Consider the following 27,866-nt stretch of genomic DNA (forward strand, 5'->3'; position numbering starts at 1 on the left):
ATACCTCATATTTCAAGTGTAAATTGGCCCAAATGAAAAAAGGTTTTAGTTTAGTTGTAAAAAATTACTTTGGTACTGACACACACTAAAATTCATTTGATTTTTGTGTCACATTCGATTCTAGCAATATTTGAAATGGAAAAAGGAGCTAAATATTAAGTTAGTTTTTTGTTCCTTTTTAAGTTTGAGTGAAGAAGCCAGTATCTTCATATTAAGTTGGTTTTCTGTTCCTTTTTAAGTAAGAGTAACAAAGCCAGTGTCTAAATATTAAGTTGGTTTTCTGTTCCTTTTTAAGTTAGACTAAAGCAGCAATTGGATTAAATCAAATTATAATTTGAATGTAATTTGAATTTAAAATATACATCTGTGCAACATTAAAAGATAAGTTGAATGTACTTAATTTAATTGGGTGTTACCAATTGAAGTATTTTTTTAAAGTTGGTTCACCCAAAAACTTTTTTCAGTGTAGTTAGGCATAATATGAGTGTGCATGACCCCATTTTGTCAGTCTGCCTCAGGGCTTCTGTGGCTGTTGTAGTCGACCGTATAGTATCTTACAACTGGACAGTGACTTCCCATAGATCCAGTTCCTCTGTTTTCAGCATCATGTAATCCCTGAGAAAGTTTTGGCTCCCTTAATTGTCCGGAGTCACTTCTAATCTCCTGCTACTTTCCTCAAAGCGCACGAGTGGACATGCATAATCATGTGCACACTTTTCCTCATGGCAAACCGCGCACTTTTTCTGGCATGAGGCTGATTAGAAAGGATGGCTGTGACCCGGTGCCCAGTGCTATCAACTCCCTCGTTATTGGAAAAGACGTAAGTCCGTTCCCTGGAGATTTAGCCTCACTGTTTTCCAAACTTAGTCACGGGTTACTCAAAGAACTATCCCTCCGAGGCGGGCGCTGCTGACAGACTGTTAGCCGTAGCGTTAGCATGTGGACGGATGGGAGTGCCTCAGGTGTTGTGCACATTTGCTCTGCACCCGCACTGTTGATCCTGGACAGTGTTCCTCTGTGTGTGTGTTTTTCAGCCAAGGCCGCGCCGTAGCCGTAGAGAGAGCGAGGACTAGGCATCGGGGGTGTAATTGAGCCCAACTCCCTTTAATCAGATGGATTGGAGTATGGAGGCCTGCGTCCCAGAAAGCCAAGGCAGCTTTTAACAGAACAGTCCCCCCTTTCTCTCACCCAGAGCCCAGGCAGAAGAAAATCAGTCCCAGATGAAGGACTTTCCTGTGGGGATTAGGTGCAGCTGCGGCACAGCTAACCAAAACCATGAAAAAAAAAAGTCAAATTGCGCTGAAATTTCGAACCATCATTTGACCTTGTTCCTTTCTTAGAGGCAGTTTGTCAATAGCTCAAAGGGGTGTGTTTAAGAGAAACCTCCAATCCTCACATGATCCATAGGTCAAGTCGGTGGGCCCTCCTCTGTCTTTGGGGGATGGTAAAGATGTGACCGCACACACTTCATCAAAACAACCTGAGCTCTGCGATCGGACAGCTAAAGCATGGAGTCTGGATTACATTAGACGTTTGAGGGTTTTTCTATGTGGTTCAGATTAGTGAAAAACTAGTTTGACTTTGAATAGGCAACATGAAGGTGGTTCTATGGCTTAGTAACAAATCAATGTAACGCTGTTGTTCTAGCTCTGAACGCCTTTGGAAACATGTCTAATTGCCATTTTACTGCATTGCGATTTGACTGCATTTCAGATTGGTGTTTTTAATAAGGATGCGCTGATCCAGCATTGGTTTCGGATATCGGAGTCGATAGTTAGTCATAGATGGATAGATAGTCAGTGAATGGGAATGCTGTACCTCATTTTGAAGGGCAGGATCAGGAGGATTCAAAAACACATTTGATCGCCATGCAACATGTCACGGCTAGCAAGATAACTAATAAAGGCTGGGACAGAAACTATGACTGGATCACCTAAAGTAGCATAATGAAATAAAATCACTGCTGCAGTTTATGACATGTTAGTTTATGAATGCGGTAAAAGAATAGCCAAACTGATCTAACATATTTGTTTTGCACAAGTAATGGTCAGATCAATTTATGTGAGTTGTTCTTTTTAATGTAACTTAAATAATCATATACCCGAGGAGTGTTTAGTTTAGTTTAGAAAAGTTCAGTAATTCTTCTTTCATTCCATTACAGTATATGAATAAATAGCCTATAATTGATATTTGATCTGAAACATCTTATTTGTGAGAGAAGATAAGACTTTGTTGATCTGACACTGGAGAAAAGAGACCATTAATTTTCACTCATAGCAGCCACTTTTAAGAAAGTCTCCTGGTATCGGATAGCGGATAGCGGATAGCGGATAGCGGATAGCGGCAGATACTCAAACCCCTTGTATCGGTATCGGAAGCAAAAAAGTTAGATCGGTGCATCTCTCATTTTAAAACCGTCAGTTGATTGTGTACATTTTAACAAGTCCAGAGGCATTACACTAAATAGAAGAAACGTGATGAACTAATACAAGGATCACAGGCCTTTTAGGACCCGATTCTGAGATACAAGGTCAACAATTTTCTTGTATAATAAATCCCAATGGAGATAGGATTCAGTATTCTACCTAATTGATTAAAACCTGTGATTTGCATTGATTAATTGTACAGCCCTATATAAAAAAGAGTGTAAGTACTGTACTTTTTGAAGCATGTTTACTTTTGTGTGTTTGAGTTTGGCATTTGCTCATGACCTGAATCTGACCTTTCTGTAGTTTGTCTTTAAAAATGTGCGTTGGTATGTTGAATTTATATTACTTTTCTGTTTTAAAGCTATTCATAATGGATGAACAATGCTGGTAAAAACACATGGAACTATGAGGAGCCTTTGGCAGATCCATTTGATATAATTCATGGAGGGTTTTTGATTTCATCCCACAGGTATGCGCTCGGCACTCCACGCTCCAGTAGGACCCTTTTGTGTAAACCAGCCACAGAACAAAAATACAAAAAGAACTCTTCTTAACTGTGTCTTTCCTTCTAAAGCTCTCTTCTTCTCCTGTTCCATCCACCTCTTATTTTACTTTCATGGCTGTGATTTTAATTTTATGCAGACTCCACTGTTGAGATCATTTGTCAGTGGGAGCTGCTCTGCATTACGGAGCCGAAGAGAAAACGCTAATGTCGTTAAGGTAATTGCGCTCAAAATGGGGACTCTTTTTCTCGTCGCTTGATTAAATCTGTCTCGGTTTAAAAAAAAACAAAACTTTGAGGCCGTGTCAGACTTCACTTTCCATTTTGTGCTCGCAGCTGCGTAGGTTAGTCCCTTCCAACATCTGGAAAGATAACTTTTTCCCTTTATTAAAAATTCCCTGGCAATCACATTTGGGCTCTCCACTCGACATTACCCCCTCCCCGCATGATTTCAACACCGCGTGATGGGGCAGATATGCGGTAGCTGTCTGATGGAGAGGTAGAGGAGGCCAGGCTGGCAGAAGGAAGTGGAAGCAGCACATGGCATAAATCCTAACACATGGAGGCAATTCCTGGGTGCATAAACATTGATATTAGGTATCATACTCCACTGGACAAGAACTATATTGTTTGGCATCCACTTTTATTATAGAAGCAGACTTTTTTCTATCTCACCCCTTGCTGACCCTCAGTGCACTATCAATCTCTGTTCATTTAGAGCTGTACTGATCATTGAGTTTCAACTGAATTGTGATCAAATTGAATGTTAATTGCAATTATATGCTAGTAAATACTACGCTGACAGAAAAGACAAAGGGAGAGAGGGATATTGTACATTGTGCCACAACTCAATTACACAATGCAGATAATTCTTTTCACTACTTGGCTGTAAACACTGCTAAAGTGGCACTAGCCCGCTGTTGGCTTTGCCTGTTAGCCTGCTAGCTTCTTCTTCGTGATCCCATTAGTGTGTATTGTGCCTCCGGGTCGGAGCAGGGAAAGTTGCAAGTGTAGTTTTCTGGGGGAGATGAAAGGCCCCCCAATCATCCCATTAACACTTGCATTACTCCCAGAGGGACTACGGAAAGGATTTATTAAGGTAAACAAGTTACTTAGTACTGCTTTAAGCCATATCTCTCATCCCTACTATCAGTTGTTCACTGAAAAAAAGAAACCATTGACCTTCTCTACGTAATACCTTGTTACTTAATACATGTGGCATCAGTGTTAATGACTAGCAATAGTTTTGTCTAATCCTTTTGGTAAAGCTTTTATGCCTCCACAGAACAGAACCACACAATTTGTTGACTTTGTGTATCATGCAGCTTAAACCTCATTTTTACTGCATAAGTTGCTGTCAGCAATTTAAGCCTGTAGCGTTTAGTTGGAAACCAATCATTTGCATTTGAACTAGTCCAGGGATATTAACTAGTTTGTTCGCACAAGCTCAAATATTGAATTGAAAAGAAATGAAAACCTGTTACTACAAAGCAAATGCCTGTAATTGAATTGACAATTCAAACAAACAAGCTCATTGGCCTTCATTATACTGGCCATTAAACCTGTTTTGTTTGACCTATCAACTGCAGCGTGGGGTCAAAACTGTGGGTGGGCCTTTTACAGAAAGCCGGTGAAACCATGACTGGATGCCCCCCTCAGTTTATGATTCCAATCTGGCTCAACATCTTCCTGGTGCCGCATCATTTCTGTTTTGCTTTATTTTTGGAACATTTGGAGTTGCGCCACTATTCTGCTGCTGTAAATAAAGCCGATGGAGGGACGTGTGTTTCCCATTAGTGGAGCGTTTCCTCTGTCCCGTCTCCAACCACCTCCTCTTTTTACTGCCGCATGTGGGACCGGCCGCCGCAGATTGGCAGCATGTCACCACTCACCTCATTGGCTGGAAATCGAAGCACAGGGGAAGTGATAGAAGAGCTGGGAACTAGATTAAAAAGAAAAAAAAATGAGATGAAATGCCCCATAAAAACACAATTTTGGAAGAGGTATAAATGCAGCATGGACTTGTGTAAGCTGTCGAGACGAAGCTTTTTTTATTATTATATATGCAATCCACTGTAGTTCACGATGCTGAGGGCAGAACAGTGTTCCACATGTGCTGCAGCCTTAACCACTAGACTATCCACTGCACAATATTGTATACATTTATTAGTAAATCCCTGCTCTGGTTTATCGGTGAAGCCATCTTGAGTTTATGAACAGTGAGAAAATCCAGATCTTTTCCCTGTTTTTTGAATGAGCCGACTTTTCCTTTGCGCTAATAGAAATTGCAGGCGATGTGGATTGTCTGCTCATTGTATTCTCTTTTATGATCACGTTTCCATGATAAAAACCAGCGATCCAGCGGCGGTTATTGGAAGAGCGGCTGTCTCAAACCCAGAAGAAAGCGCGGGGGGAAACTCTTCATCACAAGGATGCCGAAAGCTGATTGGCTAATGGCAGGTGGGCCAGTGCGGAGGACCCTGGTTGATGTCACTTCTCATGCGGGCCTTATTTGTCTGGCCGCACTGTAGAGACATGTCAGCGCCAGTGAAGCAGGAAGAACGCACCACGCTTTGTTTAATGAGAAAAGTGCTGAGGCATGCGGCCGCTCACGTCTGGCTTCTGCTACGTAAACAGTCATTTGCCGCAGAACACCACCAGTTTTCATTGTGCTGAGCCGCTAACAATACAGCGCAAGCAGAAGGAAAAAAATAGAAATCATCGGTTAGCTGGGTTTATGAGTTTCAAACTATTCCCCCAATTAGTAGGGAAGCAATGCAGATTTGTCTAAACACACCTGGATAATGTGTAACTACACTTAAACTATAATTATATATACTTACAGTCAGCAAAACTTTGACTTTATTTACACTAATTGCAGTAAACCAACTTGTTTTTCAGCCTGTCGTCCTGAGAGTGTTGATGATCTTTGGACAGTTCCAGCTAAAGGATTATCCTCCTGATGCGATGCCAAACCCATGTTGGGTCGCGGGTTGTATTTCCACTGTCAGGGCGGGGTGTTGACCGAACAAATCGTTATCAGCAACATATCAATTGAAAAACATTTTATAGAGAAGAAATAACAGACGTTTATGGGCTCTGTGTTGTCATTTAAAGCTACACTGCGTAACATTTTGGACTATACTGTTGCCATCAGTACAAAACATGCTCCCAATGACAAGCACGACACAAAAAATGCTAGTACTGCAGTGGATAATCAAAAATGGATTTGGATGAGAACCTAACCTGTTTAAATCTCAAATTCTTCTGACTTTAGTCACATCTCCATGGAGACGAGCTGGTACTCACAGTAAAGTTACAGTCAGGTCTTAGGAGAGCTGAGCCGCTCACAGCAAAGGCACATGTTTGTTGTATATTTATGACGTATTTTTCAATGATGAAAATATCTGTCATAAAATAAATGCTTGTATTTCAATTTTATTTATTCCGTAAAATTCTATGCGGTGTGGCTTTAAGTGACGAGTTGATCAAAATTCTGTATAAATCTAATAATTCTGTAACATAAATTGTTGATTTACCTGTAAAGTATTAATATGAAGCAATAAAATTCTGGGGGTAAATTATTTATATACAGATCCAGAAATTCCCAAGCAGCTGACGGTATATTTGCACGTCTGTCTTTGCATCTTTGGACTTCTGCTGGATAATGGGCACTGGATTAAATCTCACAACATTATCCCTGTCCTAGTGCATGATTTGGGTCGTAGCAATGTGTAATTTCTGTTTGTCTGGAAAAATATCTCCTCGACACTTGTTTGACCCATCCTTCAGTGATGCTGGGCAATCCGGAGCAGTGAGCGCCCGAAAAACCATCTTCAGATCTGGGTTTGCTCAGGAGTCCCTGTCGCTTAAGGATTTGGTCATTGTGCATGTTTTGTGTTGTAATTACATAGTACTGTTTGTAAGTGCACAGTAGTTAGTTTGTGTTAGTGAAAGCACAGCTGTAAGCCTCTACAACTTCACAGCACCGGTGGAGCGTGGATACACCAGTGTGGCCCGGATGCTAACGAAATTGCAGCCCACCTCACTATAGCACATGTGTGGAAACCATGCCTCTATTCATCAATCACACCTGTATTTTTCTTCACTTCAGAGCCACTGAAAGGCCAGCCAGCCGGGCAGGTCAGCATGAAAAGCCCAGCAGTCCTCTAGTTTGTCCTTGTGGCCTCAGTGGAACAAGTGCCCCTTTAAATATTTTCCCAAAGAAGGGTTTCAGTCTCTGCAGGCCTTTTGGTCGACATGTTTGCCAAAGAGGCTTTGTCGATGTGCTGCTCTCAAACCTTCACACTATCGGTACAATCCACAATGCTGTAAAAAGTCAATGGCAAAGAAAAACAGCAGGGTACTGTAAACATGGGAAAGACGTCGTAAACGTCTTTTTTATGGAGAAACCAGTTATGACTGGAACCGGTTTTTGGGGTTGGATGGAACACAAAAAGTCAGATTTTCTCAAGTTACAGTATATTGCATTCCATATGTGGGACCCAAACAGCTTCAATTAATTGAAAGTGCTTTCATTTCACCAGATCAACTTAACATATGGCTGTATTTACATCACAGTGTCCACATCCTCATGTAATTTAGCATGTTGGAAACCATACCGTAACTGCCACTGTTATGAGCTTGATCTGAACGGTTTCATTTCCTCTGTGAACCAGATATTCCTCTTACACCCTCTGCTACCCAAGATGCGTTTCTCTTGTTTTTCTGATATGTGTATGTACAAAAGCATAATAATGGACCTTTAAATGGAGGTTAAAATAAAACAATACTCTTATACCCCAATGTAACCCTTCAATGCACAGGTAAAGAGCTCCATGGATGATTAAGTCCACGTCGCTCACCTGTCAAAAGCGAGCCATCATGATGAATATGGTTTGGCAATGGTCTGTGCAAACAAATGGTGAAACCTGTCGGGGCACGCATCGCTGTATGACAGTGTGGCATGTGCTGTGAAAACTCAAGTGTTGCAGAGAATGACCACCTGCCCACAGCTGCACGGTTACAGCAGCTCATGGTCGGACCACTGCGGGAGAGACACCTGCAGCCGAGGAGACACAGGACCCACATGTAGTCGTTAAAAGTGGGGAGGAGGAGCACTTAGCACTTGTGGCTTTGCTTCCATACATCAAAATGGTCTCACAGAGAAGCACTTTATCATGGCTTTGGAAGAAGACGAACCAAATATCTATCTGTTTAATATGTGCTGCAGATTTAATAGGGGTTAATAGGGGTGTCTTGGCGTAATCGAATTCAACTTTCTTCACAGTTTATAAAGGAAAGAAAAAGACACAAAAGACATGTCCATCACCTCCCATCTTTTGTTGGAGTTCCAACTTTAACTTTTTCCCATCTCCTCAGCCTTTTGCCCCCAGAGCTCTGCACAAAGGCCCTTTACAATAGTGGACTGACTAATTGACCTCGCTGCAATAACGTTTGCAGGTTCCTTACTGAGCGCTTTTCAGAAGAAGTTAAAGCAGCATGGCCCATAGGGATTTCTTCAAGAGTGCACCAACTAAAGACCAACCGGTGTTCCCCCCGAGGGTTCTCCTGGCTTTTCTTCCACCCTCTCTCTATCAAACCTGAACAACACAATGGCCAAATTATTTCCTGGCCACTACCACATCCTCAAGTCTCCCGCCAATTACATTTTGATGAAACGTTTTTAATCTGCTGAGGCCAAGAGCACTCATATGGAGGCAGACAGAAGCAGAACAAGGGGGAGGTAGTGCAGGTGCAGAGGCTTTGTTGTCATAACATTTCCTTAGAGATGAGGAAAAATCTGACAGGCTATGATGATTTTGGGTCAATCTGCTCTTTTCTCTCTTCTGCTATGCGGACCAGGAGCCTCTGGAAATAAACATTAAAACCACCTTTACAGTTAACAATGTTTAACAAATAAATAAAGCCATAAGTATGTAATAAACTACACACTAAGGATACAACACATAAGTTAATTTTGTGTCTCTTCTGTTGACAAGACGTGCTCTCTCTGAGTTGTTGCTTTAAAAGGTCATGCTGAATTACAAACCTGCTACTTGGATACCACACACCGCATCAGCCGCAATTAGCGAAAAACACTTACAGGATCTTAGCCTCTCAATTTGACAATTGGAACCTTTTATAATAGATTAACAGAAAATCCCGTATTGTTTGTAAAAGGGAGTATGAAAAGTATAATAATGATGGAAAGCCGTCATTGGCTACAGGAGTAGAGTTGGCTCATTGCTCCTGACCGAAAGTGGGTTTGTGTAAATTATATCCCTCAGAGGGGAAAGTATGTGGTGGTTGAAGTGGAGAGACCCCGGCCTCCTCATCATGGTTTGCCCTTTCTAAGGGCTCTGCTTGTTTGTCTTTCTGCAACTTATTGTGGATCTCCTACTTTGTGTGTCCTTTACGTTTTACATCTGTGTCTTCCTGTTTTATAATGGGCACGCCACATTAACTATACTTCATTCCTTTTTTTCAGCTTGTACAGTAACAATCCTCGCTCTTTTTCTTCTTTTTCCCTCTATCCCACAGTTATGTTATTTTCTGCTGTGCATGGAGGATACATTTAGCCTGTGGTTGCCAGAGAAGTGATGGCTACATTAGTCGGGGGGTCTGCTGAATCGCTATCTCAGAGCCGCAGACTTCTCCGTGCTGATGCGGACTTTCCACTGGGGTGAACTCTGCGACTCGGGTGCCTATAGTGGGGTGCTTGACCGCTGCACTCGCAGCCCCAGGCCACAGCCTGGGCTGGCAGGCACCCACACAGGCACGCGGCGTCAGCCTGCCCGCGGGTGTACGTATTTATGTTTGCCTGTGTGCTGCTTTCATTCTCCCCTATGTTTTATTCTAACTGCAGCACCACCCAGTCAGCACCTCGGCCTCTGCGACCTGTGCCAAGGCCCGGACAGTTGTGGCGTGTCAGTGGCTTTTGGACTTGGTCAACTGCGGCCGAACAATACATATTTTCAGTCAGTCAAACTTTGGCCATACTTAAAGCACTGGTGGTTTTGCATGTTTCAGCTCTTTGTTTACAAATTGCGTTTGTCTAAAAGCCAGTGATTTAGTAAATTAAACTGAGGGAATTAGACTCATGTGCGAGATTAAGTTTGACTGTATTCCATTATCTTAGCCATTAACTGCTAAACTAATGGGCATTTTAGAACTGAGGGTTTATTTCTTATCTTTAACATCGTACGATCTGGACTGGTTTGGTTTGGTTTGGTTTGGTTTGATGAAGCCTAAACATTCTAGCATAGCCTTGTAACTGTTGACTGTTTTGTCTTAGCAAAATAGTCTCCTCACCTCTCTTGACAGATCGGTGTATATAAACCAGTGCCCTTATTACCTACATGATGACATCCTCCAAAATGAGCCTCATCCTGCTCTGCTTCTCTGCGGGTCGGTCCTAATCAGCCCTCAGACGTGTGTGACTGCGCAGGCCTCTGAGTGGCAGGATTAGCAGATCAACATGTTTTGTGTGTGACATTAATGACTGCGGCTTAAACATGGCCCTCGTCATTATGAACAAGCAGGTGTTTGTTGTTCAGGAGTTGTCGGGTCATTCCTATGGGTTAAGGCTCACGGGCAAGGGTCAAAGGTCAGGAGGAATCAGACGTTTGGCAGCAGGAAGTTGGAGGCGGTCATTATTCTCTAGAAGGGAACATTAGTGTTTAGGCTAGTGTGGGTTGTTTGGAGCAGATGGTATTGGACTGTGCGATGTTGAAGTCAGGCTTTGTGCTTTCAGACTTCACACAGGATGGCACACTGTGTTGTTAACACGTGCTCGCACAGTTTGAGTGTCTAATAACTGGTTAAGCCTTTTGTTTATCCGCAGCTTACATACAATGTGCGGCTTTGTCTGATATACGGATTTCTGCCAACAAGAGTGCAGACACTTGGGACCTAGTACATGGAAGAGGATTATGAAATCTTAAGCTGTGCCTGTCACTACCTTCCTCTTACACCTAAACATGCACATACTTATGTATATAGTTGCATATTTGCACCTGACAATATTATGTTTTTTTTAAAAATACATTTTGCCTTGTTTTTGCGCTTGTTTTTAACTTTTTGTCAATAATAATGTCTAATTTTGAGCACATGAATCATCCTTTACTTTAGCATTTTTTATTCAAGCAAAAAAACAATTGCTGCTCACCCAGTTTATCATGACATGGATCCTTTAGTCAGTTGTTCAACTATTGAACAAAAACAGTCAATGTACCTTAATGTTGATTCACTTACTATAGTTACGTATCATCACAAACTCAAGTGGAGGCAGCACATGTGCACACTCTATTCTATGTTTAAATGAACCAGGATGTGAGTGCACTGCACTTTGATGAATAGTTGCTGAAGGCTTAAGGGGGGGACGCATCAGAGGCTCGAGTGCTTGACCTCCTGCCCTTTTTTTTGGCCCACTCCTTGTCAGTCTGCTAATCATATATTATTGTCTCTAGCGTTTGTTCTGAATAGCTATTGATTTCTGAATGAGATACTTTTTTATCATTTACTATAGATGAGATAGATGATACACAAGCCTTCCTCTACCCGCCTATGAGTGTTTGCTTTTGACCACTTTAAAACTTTCCACTGATTGGGAACACCCCACGTTGTAGTTTTGGTGAAGGCCTAAGCTGGCAGTTTAACCATCAAAAGCTGCTCTTAGCGAACTCAAATCTTTTATTAAATCATTTGATATTTCCACTTTCGAAGGCAAAACCTTATTGGATCAACAGGTGCCACAGCAATATGAACCATGTCCATATAGTCTTAAAAACCTATATACATCTATACAACTTAAAATATATTATCTGATACCTAAAGAACAAACATCTATACATGCATCTCGCAACATTACATGTGACCCTATGTGGAGGGTTTTTAGTTAAACCTTATTTGTCAGGGCACATCTTATCTGCTTACTCCATGTGAAGCTGTGCTGATCTGGTTAAATGAAATGAGACTGCACACAATATTGTTTCCATCAGCGCTCAGGTCTCTTGCTGAGAAGGCTGTGTTTTCTATTGACATCATCATCTCTGTCTTACGCTAGTACATCCATCTGGCTGCATTAGGAATCTGTCATCAAGACTATTACAAAATCATTGGATCATTTTACCAATAACAGTAGAGACTGGATGACTCAGATTCCCAATGAAGTTCATGTGTTCGTATCCTTATGTTATTTTGTTGAGGTTTTCAGGGGTGCCGCAAACAAACAATAGCCCTAAATCGCGCTTAAGCCTTGGGTCAGGAGAAGACACTGTAGCGGTAACTGTTGCCGCTGGTGACAGTCTGGTATGTAATCCCCTCTGCACTGTCGTCAGGACATTAACAACAACTAGTTCCACAAAACAGCTGCTTGGGACGTCCGCAGTCTGTCACAGCTGTTTTCCTCCCAAGACGGTGTGAAGTTAGCAGCCTGGAGATGGATTAACCTGATCACTGAGCCATCAGGACAGAGGGTTTGATGGCAGTAGTATGTAGTAGTATGTTTATTGTATGTAATTTCTGCTTTTACTGTGTTGTGAAGCACTTTGTGGCCTTTGCCTGTGAATGGTGCTATATAAATAAAGATTACTTACTTACTAGTGTAATTATTAAATATAGAGTATGCAGATGATGCCAAGTGACTGTCAGGGTTGAGTTATGAGGGTTGGAGTCTGATCTTCTGCCTGGCGCAACAACAACATTGCTCAAGACAAAGTTGATATCTTGCATACAAACAATGGTGCACCAGGGCTTTCACCGGTTGCCTGAGAGAAAAAAGGGGTAGGTGGAGGAGTGGCGTGCTACAAACAGCGCTGACTTCAACGAGCGCTTCCTCTTCGCTTCCCTCTCCTCTATATTAATATTGTGCGCACCCTCATGCATCTTATTAAGCTCTCTCAGGGCAAATTATTTCTGCCACTGTGAGTTAAACTCTGTCCTGCTCCTGAATATATGGATGGTCAGGCCCTAGCACCAGTATTAAAAAGTGCAGGGCAGAAACACACCAGCACATGCGCCCCCATGTCTGTAGGAGGTAAAGCTTGGGGAGGGACCACTGCTGTGCATAACATTGCTACGGGAGTCTGTCCAGCCCCTGTGCAGCCCCCACTTACTGCGCCAGGTATGAAGCTGAAGCACAGAGCGCCCCAAGTCTACAGTCAAGATCAGGCCCTTGTTATTGTTTGTGTAGACCTTCAGTCCAGGACTCTGTTTGAAATAATGTGCTGCAACATTATTTACATACCTTTTTTTTTGTTTCATTGTAAATAAATAGGTAAAAGTTACTGTTTTCTTCGCTGTCAGGTCAAAGGCAAGTGAAATTGCCAGATAAGGAACAGCTATTAGTCCGATCCGCTCTCTGCTCATGGAAAACCTCTGCTGACGTGTTTGTTTGTATTTTAAATTCAGGACAGCTACCTTTTAAGACCATTACCATGTCCCTTGCAGTCTTGGCTTTATTAATACCAGGTTAGTCATTTGTTTATCATTTTTTTTCTCCATTAAAAAGTCCCACCCACCGCCCCTCCATTCCAGCGAAATGAGAAGCACACGCTGGTCCTCTTCCAGCTGCTGACAGGCCGATTCTGTTTAGGTAATTTCTAACTCCTCTGCTCGCTGTTTGAAGCACAAACTCCCACATCATTGCACCCTTATTTTTTAACAAGGGGAATGGGTTTAAATCTTATGATGTCCATCCAATCCCTCACATTATTTCAAGTATTTTAATTAAATACATTCCATCACTCTTATCTGTGTGCATAGGTCTGAGATCCGATCGTTTCATTTTCTTCAGATCATCAGTCTTTCAGTGCATGTCACAAACTTGGTCTGACCTTGTGTGGTATATAAATTACTGTGAGGGTCTTTTGTCATACCATTTTTGGTGTGGTGATGGAAGGAAGCAGTTGATAAAGCGAGCAGACAGGCGTGCTACAGTGCAGATCAAGGTACATTATTTACAGCGATATGCAACTGGCCTCATGTTTGTAGGTTTGCCCCCAACAACACCAAGCACATTTTCTCCAGTTCGGCTTTACCCGAATCTTAAAGCTTCTTGACTGGAAAGCTTACAGTGCAAAACTCATCTAAGCTGCTTTCTGGTTTTTGTTTTCATGTTTTTGTTGTTTTTTCACGTTTTCTTGGTTTTTCTGTCACATTTTTGTCACGTTCTCATAGTTTTTTTGTCACGTTTTCATTGCTTTTCTGGCACATTTTTGGCACATTTTTGTCACTTTTTTCTCAAGTTTTCATAGTTTTTTTGTCATGTTTTTATCCAATTTTCATTGCTTTTCTGTCACATTTTTGTCACATTTTTATCCCGTTTTCATTGCTTTTCTGGCACATTTTTGTCATGTTTTTTGTCACATTTTTGTCACTTTTTTCTCAAGTTTTCATATATTTTTTGTCATGTTTTTGTCACATTTTCATTGCTTTTTTGTCACATTTTTGTCACATTTTTGTCACTTTTTTCTCAAGTTTTCATATATTTTTTGTCATGTTTTTATCCCATTCTTATTGTTTTTTTGTCACATTTTTCACCTTTTCAATGATTTTTGGCCGCGTGTGTGTGTGTATGTGTGTACGTGCGTGCGTGCGTAATGCAACTGTAATCAAGCCACATAAATCTGACAAATAAATAAATAAATAAATAAAAAACATAATGAAAGAAGAAAGAACGAAGAACAAAAACATGACAATCATAAAGAGGAAGAAGCTTAGACCCTTAGCTTTCAAATGGGCTTTAAACTCCAGTCGAGAAGCTTTTAGATTTGGGTAAGTCAAACTAGAGAAATGCAACTGTTTGGAATACTCACCCCTGGTTTACCTGGTGACTTTTTCTGTAGGTGTGGCTACAGTGTAGAGAGAGAGCTGTTATATTTGTCTACAATCCTATCTTGGGTAGCCCTTTATGTGTAGTCTTTTCCTACTTTGGACACGTTTATAATTGTCCCATTACTTTGTCGTTAGTCTGAGGCTTTGTCTTTTGTGGAGCTAATTCCACACACCCAGAATGATTACAGTAAATATATGCAAGCCTTGAGTGTGGTTGGAAAGATGGTTTGGGGTGACGTGGAGGTCAGCCGGGCCGAAAAAATGTTCAAATCATGTCATAAAAGTACATTTAGCCACAGGGCCCGGTGTGCGGTGTCCTCGGCTGCCTCCTCCCCACATCATGTTTGAAAAGCAAAGGAGCCAGTGTTTGTTTAGAAAAGAATACGTAGCTGGGATATTGAATTTTTTGGGTTGATAATTGTTAAGGGGCCTCCTGGAACTACAATAGGAGGCATTGAGCAACGCGGCCTTAACTAGCGTCAAAGTTGGCTCCGATTCAGGAAGCAGGTTTCTCTTAAACCCACGAAGAGAGAAGGAGGGCTGTTTTATTGTAGGAAAAGGCACACATACTGTTAACCCCTTCCAATACCTGAACATTTGCAGATGGCTGGCTGCAGACAAAGACAAGAACTTTTATGCGTTTCTTAAGTCGCAGGCATTACTCTTCGCTGACATCATGTGTGCATCCGATCGCTCTTTCTACCTGGAGCAGCTCCAGCGGGCACACATGCTCCCACTTAAAGTCCATCCATTACGTCCTGTGTTCTGTTTTTTATTCAGCAAATCAGAAACAAATCGGAGCATTTTATTTCTTTGTGCCATACTTATTGTTTTATCAAAGGAGAATATGTCGAATGAAACCGGTCCCCAGAAAGTAATGCAAATGGGCTTCATGTTGAGGTCAGCTGTAAAACCTTTCCCTGTCCTAAAATGCATTGTGTTTTTTGGTTTGGTTTAGGAATTGGCTGTCGTGTTACAAATAGCTGTAATGGGGTCTGCTCCGCACGACGGAAGCACCGCTGTTTTATGTTTGCGTAGTGAGCACGGTGAACTACACACAACATCTTGCACCTCAGGCCAGTTTATGCATGTTTGCTTTTGGGTGTGAGTGAGGAGTGCGTGCTTACTGCCTAAATCCCCGACCAACATCCTACCTATAAAACACATGGGTGGTCAGATTGTTTATTATGTGGCTTTGCAAACAATGCTCTCCCATTAGAACAAGACTATTAAATTGTCCACAATGAACAAATGCTCTTATTACCTTTACACATATGTTTCCTATCACTGTGTTGATTTCACTTTTACCATAAACTCATTGCTTTGGAGGTACAAGCTTGTAAAGGTGGGATGTGGTTCACTGCATACAGCACCCCCATGTTTAAAAAAAAAAAAAATGGTTAAGTAATTAAATGTAATCTGTAATCGTTGTATAATGTTGCTGTGTGCATTGCTGGTGACACTGAACCTGGCTGAAAGCATAACACAGAAATAGTTTTTCATCATGATATTCATTTAATGATATCACATTTTGTACAAAGTGTCACAAAAAGTACAAAAACAGTTAATTTTAAGATGCTTCCCAAAGGTAATAGGGAAAGTTAACAGTCACATCGAAAATACTGTCATCTTCAATGAATGTCCACAGAAAACGAAATCTAGTCGCATTGTTTAATTTGTGATTTTTAAGACTGTATTACTAAAAACTTGGCATTTGGATGTGTGTTGCAGCAGTCTAATCTTACTCTGAGGCATGTGGGCACAGGGGGCAGTGGGGGCTGGGCAGATGGTAACCTGATGTCTGCAGGTCTATACACAAGACAGAACGTGCATTATCACTGAAGATGAAGTATCTACAGGTCATGTACACACAAAAGGTTACTTTGAGTAGTGCTGTGGCCCTTATCCTCAGATCTCTGGAGCCTGCCTCTACAATAAAGTCAGGACTGAAGTTAGATGTAGTGAAGTTTTCATAGTCACAGTAAGTGCAGAGTGAGAAATAACACTTCAATAAATTAAGTATAAGACAATAACGTGTTTACTGCTTGAGAGAAAGGCTCTCAAATGAAAGGAATAGTAGTTGTTCAGTCAGCTTCAGTCATTCCTGCACATTTTCTCTTTGCACAAACAAAGGACTGAGTTCGAAAATGAAAAAAGATTTAGTTTTGTGTCGAGACACATCTACTCAGACTGTCTGATATACCTCACATGCAAAGCCCTTTGACTTGTACCAAATGAGATTTAATCCTCAAAGATTTTAATCTGAGGCTGTTCGCTACATAAAAGAAGGTGGTATGTATGGCATTATTAACACAGTCATTAAGTTGAACAGCAATAAACAATGTAAAAATATACAAAAGAACAACATATCCAAATAAAGTAATACCGTCAACTATTTTATCTGCACAACTTCATTTGGTGTAATATTCACAGCAAGCACGGCTCCCTTTAGGGTAGTACTTAACAGTTTCCAACACAGCTAAAAAGCTGATAGTACTTGAAGTGGGGTTTTTGTAAAAAGGCAGCACAGCCCTCTTTAGTGCACACTCCATTTGATATGAACCCAGTCATTATGATCCTACACACTGGGATTACAGCCACTGGCATTGCTCCTCTGCCCCAGCATCCCTTCAGCTCCACTGCTGCCACCGCAGTCCATGTTTATGAGGGAAGACACAAACTGCTGACGGTTTAGTGTCTGCTTAGACAAATGTTAGATACACCTTAAATTATAAGGTCCAATCCTCTGGTAGTGTTTTCTTTCACAGCAGTTGATGGTGAACTGTTTTCACCGAGTGTGAAAATGTAGCTTAGGAATTGTATTCCTCATGAGTAATGCCAGCATTTGTCAAAAGTAGGATGGCTTGTGTGATGCTGTATTGTTATTTGACGTACAGTGGTCTTGTAGTAGCAACACCTCATATTCCAGGTTGCCATTCTGGACAGCAGGTTCAGGGATCATAGTCTGTGGCTGTTTTTGAGGTAATGCCCCATTGTCCACACCAGGCTTCACTCCGTCCAACTCCAGCTGAGAGGGCTCACAGTCCAGCTCTAAGTGGCCCTTCGCCCTCTTCTTCCTTAGATAGCACATGACGCCCACTGCCACTGCCACCAGCACTAGAAGAAGTAAGATGGCAACAGCAGGAATTATCATAGTGGTGAGTTCTTTCTCTGGAAACGACTGTTTGTAGAAATTGTTTTCTGGAGTTGTATGGGCCTCAATGCACACTCTCTCTGTACCGCTTGGCGCACCGAGAGGACTGACACAGACTGCATAGGTGGAGTTAGGTTTCAGACCTCTGAGGACATATTCTGGGTGGGATGCCGGCAAGTTGAGTTGTATTGGCCTGCGATCTGGTCCTGACAGATTGCGGTAGGTCAGGCGGATAGCCCGTGTTTTGGGCCTCAATTCAAAGTACCGGTGAAGATCCAACAGAATTGAAGTTGGAGTTGCATGGTGTGAGCTAATGTCTGGCGTTTCCACAATGACTGTTGGCGGGGTGTTCACTTTCTCAGGTGGAGTTGGCGACTTTTTAAGAATTTCGCAATACAAGCCTGTAAAGCCCCGAGGACACATGCATTCTACCTGTCCTATTCCAACCAAGCGACAGGTCCCCCCATTCAGGCAAGTGTCAGAAGGGCAGAAGTGTGTCTCCTCCTCGGGGTCCTCACTGCTGCTGGGGGAGGGGAGAACTGCTGGTAAGGGGGAGTCGTCATCCTCTTTTACAGCTGGCTGTTCGCTTGCCCCGGGATGTGGGGCAGCTTTAGTTGTACTAGGAGGCGTGGTGACAGGGACGGGCTTTAAAGTTGTTGTTTTAACCGTGCTCGTGGTGACTGTAGTTGTGGTGGGACAGCCAAAGTCTCGATGGTCCAGTCTCTCCAACACCTTCCCCGCGATAATGGGTGGGAAGTGACAGCGCGTCTCCTCTGTCCTCTCCAGCGCAATACTCTGGGCCCTCAGCCATCTCGGGAACCACGCCAGTGTGCACAGGCAGTTGAAGGGGTTCTCCGCAACTGTCAGTTTTCTGAGGTGAGGGAAATATTGAGAGAATTCTTCAGGGAGGCTTTGCAAACTAAGATTGCTGATGTCCAATTCCTGCAGCTCACTAAGGTTTTGCAAGTCGTGGACGTTCAGAGGACCCATGGGGTTACTCGCGAGATTGAGGTGAATCAGTGCATGCGTCTCTTTTAGCACGAGGGGAAGGGCCTCTAGTTGGTTTCCGGAGAGGTCCAATTCATGGAGGTTTTTCAGGTTACTAATCAACTCCTCATCTAGCCTTGTAAGTCCCACTCCACCAAGTTTGAGAGATTCGAGGTTGGGCATCTGGATGTCTGATGGGCCGAGTGTGGGCAAGTGGTTAAAGCGGAGGTCCAGAAGAAGTAGATTTGGCATGGCAAGGGCAGGAATGGATGTTAGCATGTTTCCCTGTAGTTTTAATTCCAAGAGGTGCTCCATGCCATTAAACGCAGCAGGGTGGATAGTCTTTATATGATTACTATATATGTACAGACGCTCAAGCAGCACCAGTCCTTGAAAAGACTTCTCAGATATGTACGATATCTGATTGGACGACAAGTCAAGGTTTCTTAATGAGGACAAAGGCTCGAACACTTTGTCCGGAAGTTCTGTCAGTTTGTTTTGACTGAGATCCAGCATCTCCAAGTCCTCCATGCCACGGAAGTCGTCCGTGTTCATACTCTCAATGCCGTTGGAAAACAGGTAGAGGTTTTTTGTCATCGGGGAGACTCCGATGGGAATGGTAGTGGAGCGTCTTTGATAGCACATTGTGGAGTCCACCGTGGAGCAGGTACAGTCCTTGGGGCAGGTGCTGGAGGTGCTCACCTCGGGGTGAAGCAGGAAGAGGAGAACGGGCATCAGGGGCGTGAGAAAGCCCTTCATGGTGCGGTCACTCCCTGCACGACCTGGAACAAAACAGACAGGGATGGTTACAAAAAAGTGCTAACATGAAACACATGGCTTCCCACAACAATAATCAAGTTTTTTCCTCCCATTTTCTCCCCTCAATGAAAATAAATTAGCCTGATGTTGATTACAACCTGGATAGTGGCCTGCTAGGTGTGGCACATATACAATGACATCATTCAGTCTTATAGTATTTTACTGTAAACAATAAGCATCACCATGCTAATAGGATTATGCCCTGTTGAATAATATTGCGATGTTATGAAAGAAGCACTGCTCATTGACACACAGCTGCTTTACGACTGTATCTTTTTTGTTTGTACATTTCTGATCCCACTAAAAGCCACTAACCCCCTGGAAAAGCATTTAGTGTAAACACAATTGTGGCGTTTCACTTGCAATAACTGTACCAGCTTTGTATGGCTGTCCATTTTCCCCACTGTGCATCTGCGGCGGATTTACTTTGCGGCGCTGCAGAGTGGTTTCTCTGATAGTCTAAATTCGCTTCCCTGACCATAATATAAACACTGAAGACCTTCTGCATTATGATGCAGCCTGGCAGTAAGCACTTATGGCCTCTGCATAAGGGACGCAAGTGAAAAATGTGCATTTGCAGAGAAGCGGAGAACAGAATGAAGATGAAAAGGAGGCGAGTGTCTGAGATGTCACTGTGGCAATTTATCATCCTGGGTTATTCGGCGAGACGGCCCTGAAGGGAACAGGCTACGTCTTTATTTCCGTGACTATTTTTCGTGTTATGACACACTTTTTTGCTATATGTGAGTGGCATCAGTTAAGTACAGACTTAGAACACAGAAAGAACCCTTTTGCAGCATCAAATTGTAGAAAGTATCCATGTTTGAACGATAGTGTAAAGGCTAATGGAGTATCAGTATCTCAGAACATAACTTATTTTTACTCCCTTGAATTTGTAACCTCTTTGGAAGCATTTCTTTGATCTATTAGCACCTTTTACACATGCTCTTCATACTTTTGTGGCTATAAAAGGAACATTTAGACAGATATAGTACTTCATTGTAGCCCTCTTTAAAAATCTCGCTTAGTACGGTTTTTAACAATGCTTGTTTTTGTGATTTATATAAGGGATAAGTGTTTGTCAAAATCATAGCTCTCAACAGCAGAGTAGCCATCTACTACATCTTGACACAGGAAAAGACCATAAGAAAACAAAAGCCTTTGGTTAGACAAACAGGAGATGGCAGAGAGAAGTGGCTGGATTTGGAATAAAAATCACAAAAAGATGACTGTTGTTACAAGGGGAGCACACTTTTTTTTCTGCATTGAATATTCAATCACATTCTTTACGGAGCGGGAGAAACTCAACTTGATCCGGGTGTGTAGGGCCAGAGTACACACCAACATCAAGGCCGCTCTGAGAGGGGGAGCTATAGCCGATAAAACGCACAATATTTTTCCTAGAATGTGAAGTCAGTGGTGAGTCTTGCATGGCTCTCCCCGGGGCAGTGTGTTTATTTGGAGTGTGCCTCATTCCAAACTGGGCCAGGCACATCTGATAACTCACTGTGCTGGAGGTGCACGGGGAGGGGGCAGAGGGGGGGGAGTGCTGCCATGGGTTACAGATAAAACATAGCATTTTTGTGTGCTTGTTTTTGTCTCCCATGGCGTGATTTGTGCTTGTTTTATCAGTGTTAAGATAAAGGTGCCACTCCAGTGTGTTACAATTTAACTATTTACTGCACTGTGCTTAAGTTTTGAGTAGCGCTTCGGCAATAGCATGGGAATAGTATAGAAATATCAGAGCTCCTAACCTCTCAACCGAGCTGAATCGAGCTTTCTCCAGTTTGGCTTTACCCAAGTCTAAAAGCTATTAAAAAAAAGCACATCAAAATAGCAGCGAAAACCAGGATGAAAACACAACAAAAAAGTGACAAAAACGTGGCGTAAACATGACAATAAAGCAACAAAAAAAGAAAAGAAAAGCCAACAGAAACATAACAAAATAGCCATAAAAAAGAGACTTCTAAAGGTCTTAAACATGTACACAATCCCTACATTACCAGGAAACATGTTATCCCCTGATATTCCTTTGCAATGAAAATTTCCAGGGCAGTATTACTGTGCTCTGTCAGGTAAAATGCAACACTTTACATAATACACTGCTGTAATTGCAAAAAGGAGGACAAATACAGGCCTTGACATACAACAGACTTCATGTCACAATGGTAAAACTAACTTTCTTTAATTGTTGGGAGTGTAGGTCATGTCTTCAGTCTAATTTGACACAATTTCCCCGCCACACTGAAAGGTTTGCTCACTACAGTTTGCTTGTGTACATGCTGGTCAGTAGATTCAGTAGATTCTGTAATGCCACCTCCCACCTAACCCTCCTCAGTTTCTTGACTTGTAATTTCCTTTTTTCTCCCTTGCGCGCTTGTTGAGACATTCCTCAGACAGGCAGCAGCTGAGTTTGAAAACCTTGTCTGTCTCACTGAGATTAGCAGCACAATTTCGGGGGCTTTACAGAGACAAAATAGATCTGATGAATGACAGATTTTTATAAGAATTAGAGCAAATATTCAGATTCGTTTCACATCTGTGTTTTCTTTACCCTCCGTTGGATTTGTAGAATAGAAAGCGGTGGCGGGTTGAAAAAGTGGAATCACCTGAGGTCCAAAAACGGTAGGAGAAAACTCGAAGCCTGGGAAAGCTTTTGCACAACCAAAGGAAATGGACTGAAGTGGCTGGGATACAAGTTATTTTCAAAAATCAGATCCAAAAACACGCGAGTGAAAGGGAAACGTAGACAAAAGCGTTGCGGAGGTAGAAGAGGCGCAGAAGTGGATATAAAGACCGGGCTTATAGAGAGGGCGATGTGGGCTCCGGCAATTAAATCCCAGCAGGCCAAGCGTCAAGAGCCCTTATCTTCAGAGCTCAAGGCCACAAGCAGAAAGCGGCGGAGGATAGCAGCGGAAGGGGGATTGAGAATTATGGGGCCTGGACACGGAGGAGGCACAGGTTACTATGAACTCTGAGAACTCCCAACTGCAGCCGGAAGACTATAGGGGGCATGAGCCAAGACACACAAAAGGCACTGACTGTTCCCACCACAGTTTGAAGTATTTACAATACTGTGTAAAGTGTGAAAATGTGCTAAGAGCTACGTGTAAGGGATTCAGGAAAATGCTACACTTTTTTTTTTTTTTTTTGCAATTCTATGTGCGTACTGCCACATTTATCAATAGATTATCTTTGCACACATATCTTCCATTTCTTGACTACCGTATTTTCCGGAGTATAAGCACCAGCCAAAAAATGCATAATGAAGAAGAAAAAAACATATAAGTCGCACCAGCCGTGGCAACTACCTGGGCATGGAGGCGTAACTGCACCGTTGACAAGCCTCTCCCGGCATCACGTTGTTCAAGCTCTCCTTTGTGAACTTGTTCCTCAAGCTGTGGCCATCGAGCTTTTAACCCACAATTAGCTTTTTTTTGTTTTCTTCATTGCAGTAAGAGTAACCTCCGCAAGTTTCTCGCTCACTCCACACTTTCTTTCTGCTGCTCGATTTTTTTTAAATCTTCAGTGGTTCATGAGTAGCTGATACTGGTACACAAGCGTTGAGTGCCCTCTAGTGGCTGTCAGTGTGAAAATAACAAATAGGTGCTACTTATATATCAAAATGTATTATTTCACAAGAGTATAAGTCGCACCCCCAGCCAAACTATGAAAAAAATGCGACTTATAGTCTGGTAAATGCGGTCGTAATCATAATTTGCCATTTTTACTGTCATGCTTATGTTTTAAGACTGCTTTGCTCATTGCATTATCAAAACAATTAACAAACGCAAACACAAATGCTTTAGAATAAAATGATCTGATCTAAAAATATACCAAATCCTCTCACTCCACCACAAGTCACGCTTCCCAAAACCTCTTTTCATCCGCTACATTTGCCCCCATCTTCAACCATGACTCCAAACATACAAGATCCCCCCATCTATTTTCCACTGTCAGCACTGTCCATAGAACAGCTGGACCGCGTTACCCATAATCCTGAGGGGTTATCCGTCAACATGACAAAGGGGTCAAGAGAGAATCGGAAAAGCGAATCGGGACTTGTGTGGACTATCTGAGGATGAAGAGATTACTTAAATGGTAGCGCCATGAGCGGAGCAGAAGAAGAGATGCCATGTATAAAGATGAAACGTGCGAGCAATGTTTGGATTGCAAGAAAGTATGTGCAGCATTCGTGTGAGGTAAATGATACATGAATGTTTTCGATTGTCGGTTTGTACCTGTCGAAGGGCAGAGCTTATGAACAGATGGGAGTCGGACTCAGTTTTTGCACATAATAACCCTATCAAAAGCTATCAGGATATTCTCTCTACAATCACTTTTGACTCTGACTTCTGACCCACTGAAAAACGTATTTTGAGAGATACTGACAACTGACAACTCCAAACCTGCAGCTTAAGTCTGGTGTTCCTGGCTATGTTCAGTATTAGCTACATGTGACCTAGTATAGTCGTCATTAAACTGTACTTTAACTACACAGAAAAGTCCTCAAAAAGATACCTCCAAGCAAGGGGGTGTGAATTACTATCTGTCACTGCCAGTGCTCGTCCTGTAGTCCATAAACTTACTCTGCTTTGTTGTGGTCTGGAAAGAGGATTAGCGGGAGTAGTCATTTTACATTGCGCCGCACAAATAAAGAGTTCCATCTTATTGAAGTCTGGCCACACACGAGATCGTACAAAAGATAGCCCACAATACAGTTGTGCTAACAAGCGCTACCTCTCTAATAGAGTGGTACGGTATGCGCTCTTTCAAAAAGATGGTCGCTTTCAAGTCGGGATTTATGTTTCGGACAGACTTGCTTATAGAGACGGTGTGAAGTATTACAGCCCCAGTATGCAGCTCGCGGACATGAAGGAGAACATAATATACAATCCAGGGGTGAACATGAGGCTGGCGGAGTACACCCAAAAATCTGATGAAAAACACTGTGATTTACTGTCCACAGTTATGCATTTTAGTTTTTAAGTTTTTTTTTTTTTAATGTTGGTAGTAAAAAGAAATCAACAAGAACAAGATGAAAGCCACTCATCTGATTAGATAGCATCAGCCCCAGAGGATAACAAAGCCGATGGTGGAGGCCTATACCGCCATGGGTCAAGGGTCATGCAGGGGATTAGTGTTTCCACTGCGGTTCACTGTTCTGTGTCCTGTGATGTAACTTAGCCCGAGCTACAACAACAGGCCCTGTTTAACACCAAAGTAAAAAGGGCTAAAGTTACAAGCATACGCCACGGAGACTATAGCCTGTTTAGCAGGTGCTTTTTCCTTTCCTCCGGGGTAAAGCGAAACACTAAACGGCTGAAGCGTGTCTCGGTAAATAATGCGCATGTAAACCGTAAATATGCACTCGGAGAAAGAATGTGTGGAGGACATGATTTAGTGATGACTTGAAGAAAGTGAGATTAAAAGCTTAGTGAATATTAGATGAAAGCTAAGCTAAGTCAGACTCATTGCTTAAATACAGATGTTGCATTAAGTCACAAATCATAAAACGTACAAACAGTATTCCTCTAAATGTTTTACAACAGATAAACACAATTCAGTGATACTCATGAAAAGCTTTCTGATTTATAGGTGTCATCAAGAATTAATGCAAAGAGAAAGCCCATCAGAACAAGCTCATGAACTCGCAGGATACAAGCCAAAAATCCCCTAACACTATTTCAGACCATAGACAACTCTTGTTTCGCCCATAAACCAGTGTCTCCTCAGCTCGAGACAGCCATCTTTCACCACGCTCCCTGCCCCCTGACCTCTCCTTGCTTCGCCCATAGGACACACTACAGGAGATGCGGTTTGCCTCACATTACACAGACACACGCTTCACTGAGACCAGGGCTTTCATCGATTTTCCTGTTTTGAACCAAGCATCACAATCTGCAGTGGCATCTCGTGGCACGCTGTCGCCTGAGGAGCATGACCCTGCAGCGCTTTGCTAAGGCCCGTCGCTGACCTGCATTCAATCAGTCACAGGCCAGTGGCATGAAAACACAAACACCACTCTGCATTTCTTAAAGTCTTTCTACTCTGTTCTGTTTGCTGTTGGTTATGACCCGACGCGATGTCCTGACTTAGTCCACAACTCTTGCCGTTAAAAACTAAAGGAAAACAACCTTGTGTCATTTCTACTTTGTACTCAAATGCACTTCCTTTGTGTAATGTCAGAATTAAAGTTACTGTGAATGTATTTTCTGGATTTCTGTGTGCATCTGGCTTGTTGTAGTGTGATACATGTTTATTGTTCACGCATGTCCCTATTAAATAAATTAATACGAGCGATCGCGATGTCGTCACATCCGTTGGCCGTGGTAGGCATTTTACATTTTCATATTTGATAAACATTTTATTAAAATTCTATGATCAGCAAAAATAATGTCCATAAACAGGGCATTGCTTCTCTTGCGCTGTAACAGATCTGTCATTTTATAAAACCGAGTTAGAGGCCTGTATGCATCAGCTGTTGCCTACCATTCACCAAAACATCCGGCGAAAATTGCGGGAAAGTAAACAATAACAGCGATCACTCACATGAATAAATAAATAAATAAATCCCAAAGAAACAGTGCACTATCTTCACCCCTGAAGTATTAATTAAAGCATTTCCAGTGACAGTTTCTTGTATACTTCAGGGCATGTGACTGTTTGCTCTGGAGTGTGCGTGCGTGTGGCTGGAAGTGTCTGGAAAGACCAGTTTTATCAGTGAAGGCACGAGGCAAAGAGTTAAGTGTACACTGCGACTTGAGGACAGTATTTAGACAACTCTTTAAGTTGGACTGCAAGATAGTCTTGATGTACAGTATTTCCGTAAAAGTATGTATATCAGGGAAATGGGTCTCAGCTATTCAAAACTATACTGTGTTAACGTCTTTTCTGCAGCAGATCATCTTCTCTTGTTCCATGTCAACACATTTGCAACTGTTGCTGATTTCAATTTTTATGCAATATTTCCCGATGTAACTTTCAGAAAATGTTTATTTCTGTAGCTAAGCTTTAGAAATCAGAAATGTTTTACCTTCTCTTGTTTTGCCGAAGTCATATGCCGCAGAATGAAGCGCTGCTAAAGTGGAGGTGTGTCGGGCAGCATGCAGGCGCGCCGACTGACTTCTTGTCTAGAAACCCAGCAGACTAAATACCTCACAGAGATGCACTGTGGCTAAGGAAACGCTCACATAATCCGCGAACCCGTCTGCGTTTGCCTGTCCCCTTGGCTCAGATGGCCTCTTGCTCTTTAAAAAATATTCAGTTACCTTTCTAAGTGACACCCGGGCAGCTAAATCTGTCTCACCTCAGAGCATTCAGTCTCGCCGCTTGTGCGTAATATACGTTTGCTTTGGACACATCCCACACATATTGAGTCCCAAAAGCCTATTAGTCTTGTCAATGTGAAATACCCTCCCACTGCCCGCCCCCCCTCTCAGGTTAGTTCGTGCTCCGACTCGGAGTATGACTGGAATCTTACGCAGGCGCATCTCCCCCACCTGCCACAACAGCAGCGCGGGGTCGTGTGGCAGCCAGCTCGTGTCAAACTCTTCATTAGGGTCAGGAGCATAAGAGCTCAAGGCTAAAGTGACGAATGAGCTCAAACAGTGGCTTATTTTTTAAATAGTTTACGTCTTGTGCTTGAAATTACACATTGCAATCCCTTTACATGAGCCTATTGTGGCTTCATTAATAAAGATGTTAAGCAAATCAAAATGAAAGCGTCCCACTTTAACAACGTTTGTTCATGTGGAAACTGTTTATTACTTCGACTGTTATGACAAATATGTATTGCACATAAAGTTAAGGAAGAGCTGAGGACCGATCGCTCTGACTGTTGTTTTTATCATACGTGATAGAGAGGCCATTGTGCACTCTGTCACACACGACCTGTTTGTCAAGCCCACACTGAACCCTCCTGCCTGTTATTTTTTCCCCCCCTCTGGTTTACAGTTTGTGATTTTTCTTGTCATTCCAGCCCGCAGGCCCTTTTCCTTTTGAAATAACACCTCAGCCGTGCATCACACACCGAAAAATACATGGCGCGCAGATCACTGGTGTTGATTGGGATGTCACTGTGGAATTTATTGTGAAACAAAGCTGCATGTGCCGGTCGCGGGCCAACCTTTTCGAC

At 42.4% G+C, this 27,866-nt stretch overlaps 2 protein-coding genes across 2 annotated transcripts in view; one reads left to right on the top strand and one right to left on the bottom strand.

The window, feature by feature from the left end:
- The window catches only part of LOC306968688 (mitochondrial import inner membrane translocase subunit tim16-like), a 111,375-nt gene that overhangs the window by 37,183 nt on the left and 46,326 nt on the right, over window positions 1-27,866 (top strand). The gene's annotated exons all lie outside the window — the stretch shown is intronic.
- Window positions 17,538-27,169, bottom strand: vasnb (vasorin b). The gene is made up of 2 exons (XM_079564153.1): window positions 26,766-27,169; window positions 17,538-19,692 (listed from the first exon to the last, which is right to left on the bottom strand). Exon 2 carries the CDS (start codon window positions 19,667-19,669, stop codon window positions 17,618-17,620), a length of 2,052 nt encoding a protein of 683 aa, XP_079420279.1. The 5' UTR covers window positions 19,670-19,692; window positions 26,766-27,169; the 3' UTR covers window positions 17,538-17,617.

The sequence above is a fragment of the Gobius niger genome, assembly GCF_951799975.1.
Source record: "Gobius niger genome assembly, chromosome: 10".
Taxonomy (NCBI): Eukaryota; Metazoa; Chordata; class Actinopteri; order Gobiiformes; family Gobiidae; genus Gobius; species Gobius niger.

Bases quoted from the DNA above. Each gene is read 5' to 3' on its own strand.
- vasnb (XM_079564153.1), bottom strand. From the start codon at position 19,669: ATGAAGGGCTTTCTCACGCCCCTGATGCCCGTTCTCCTCTTCCTGCTT.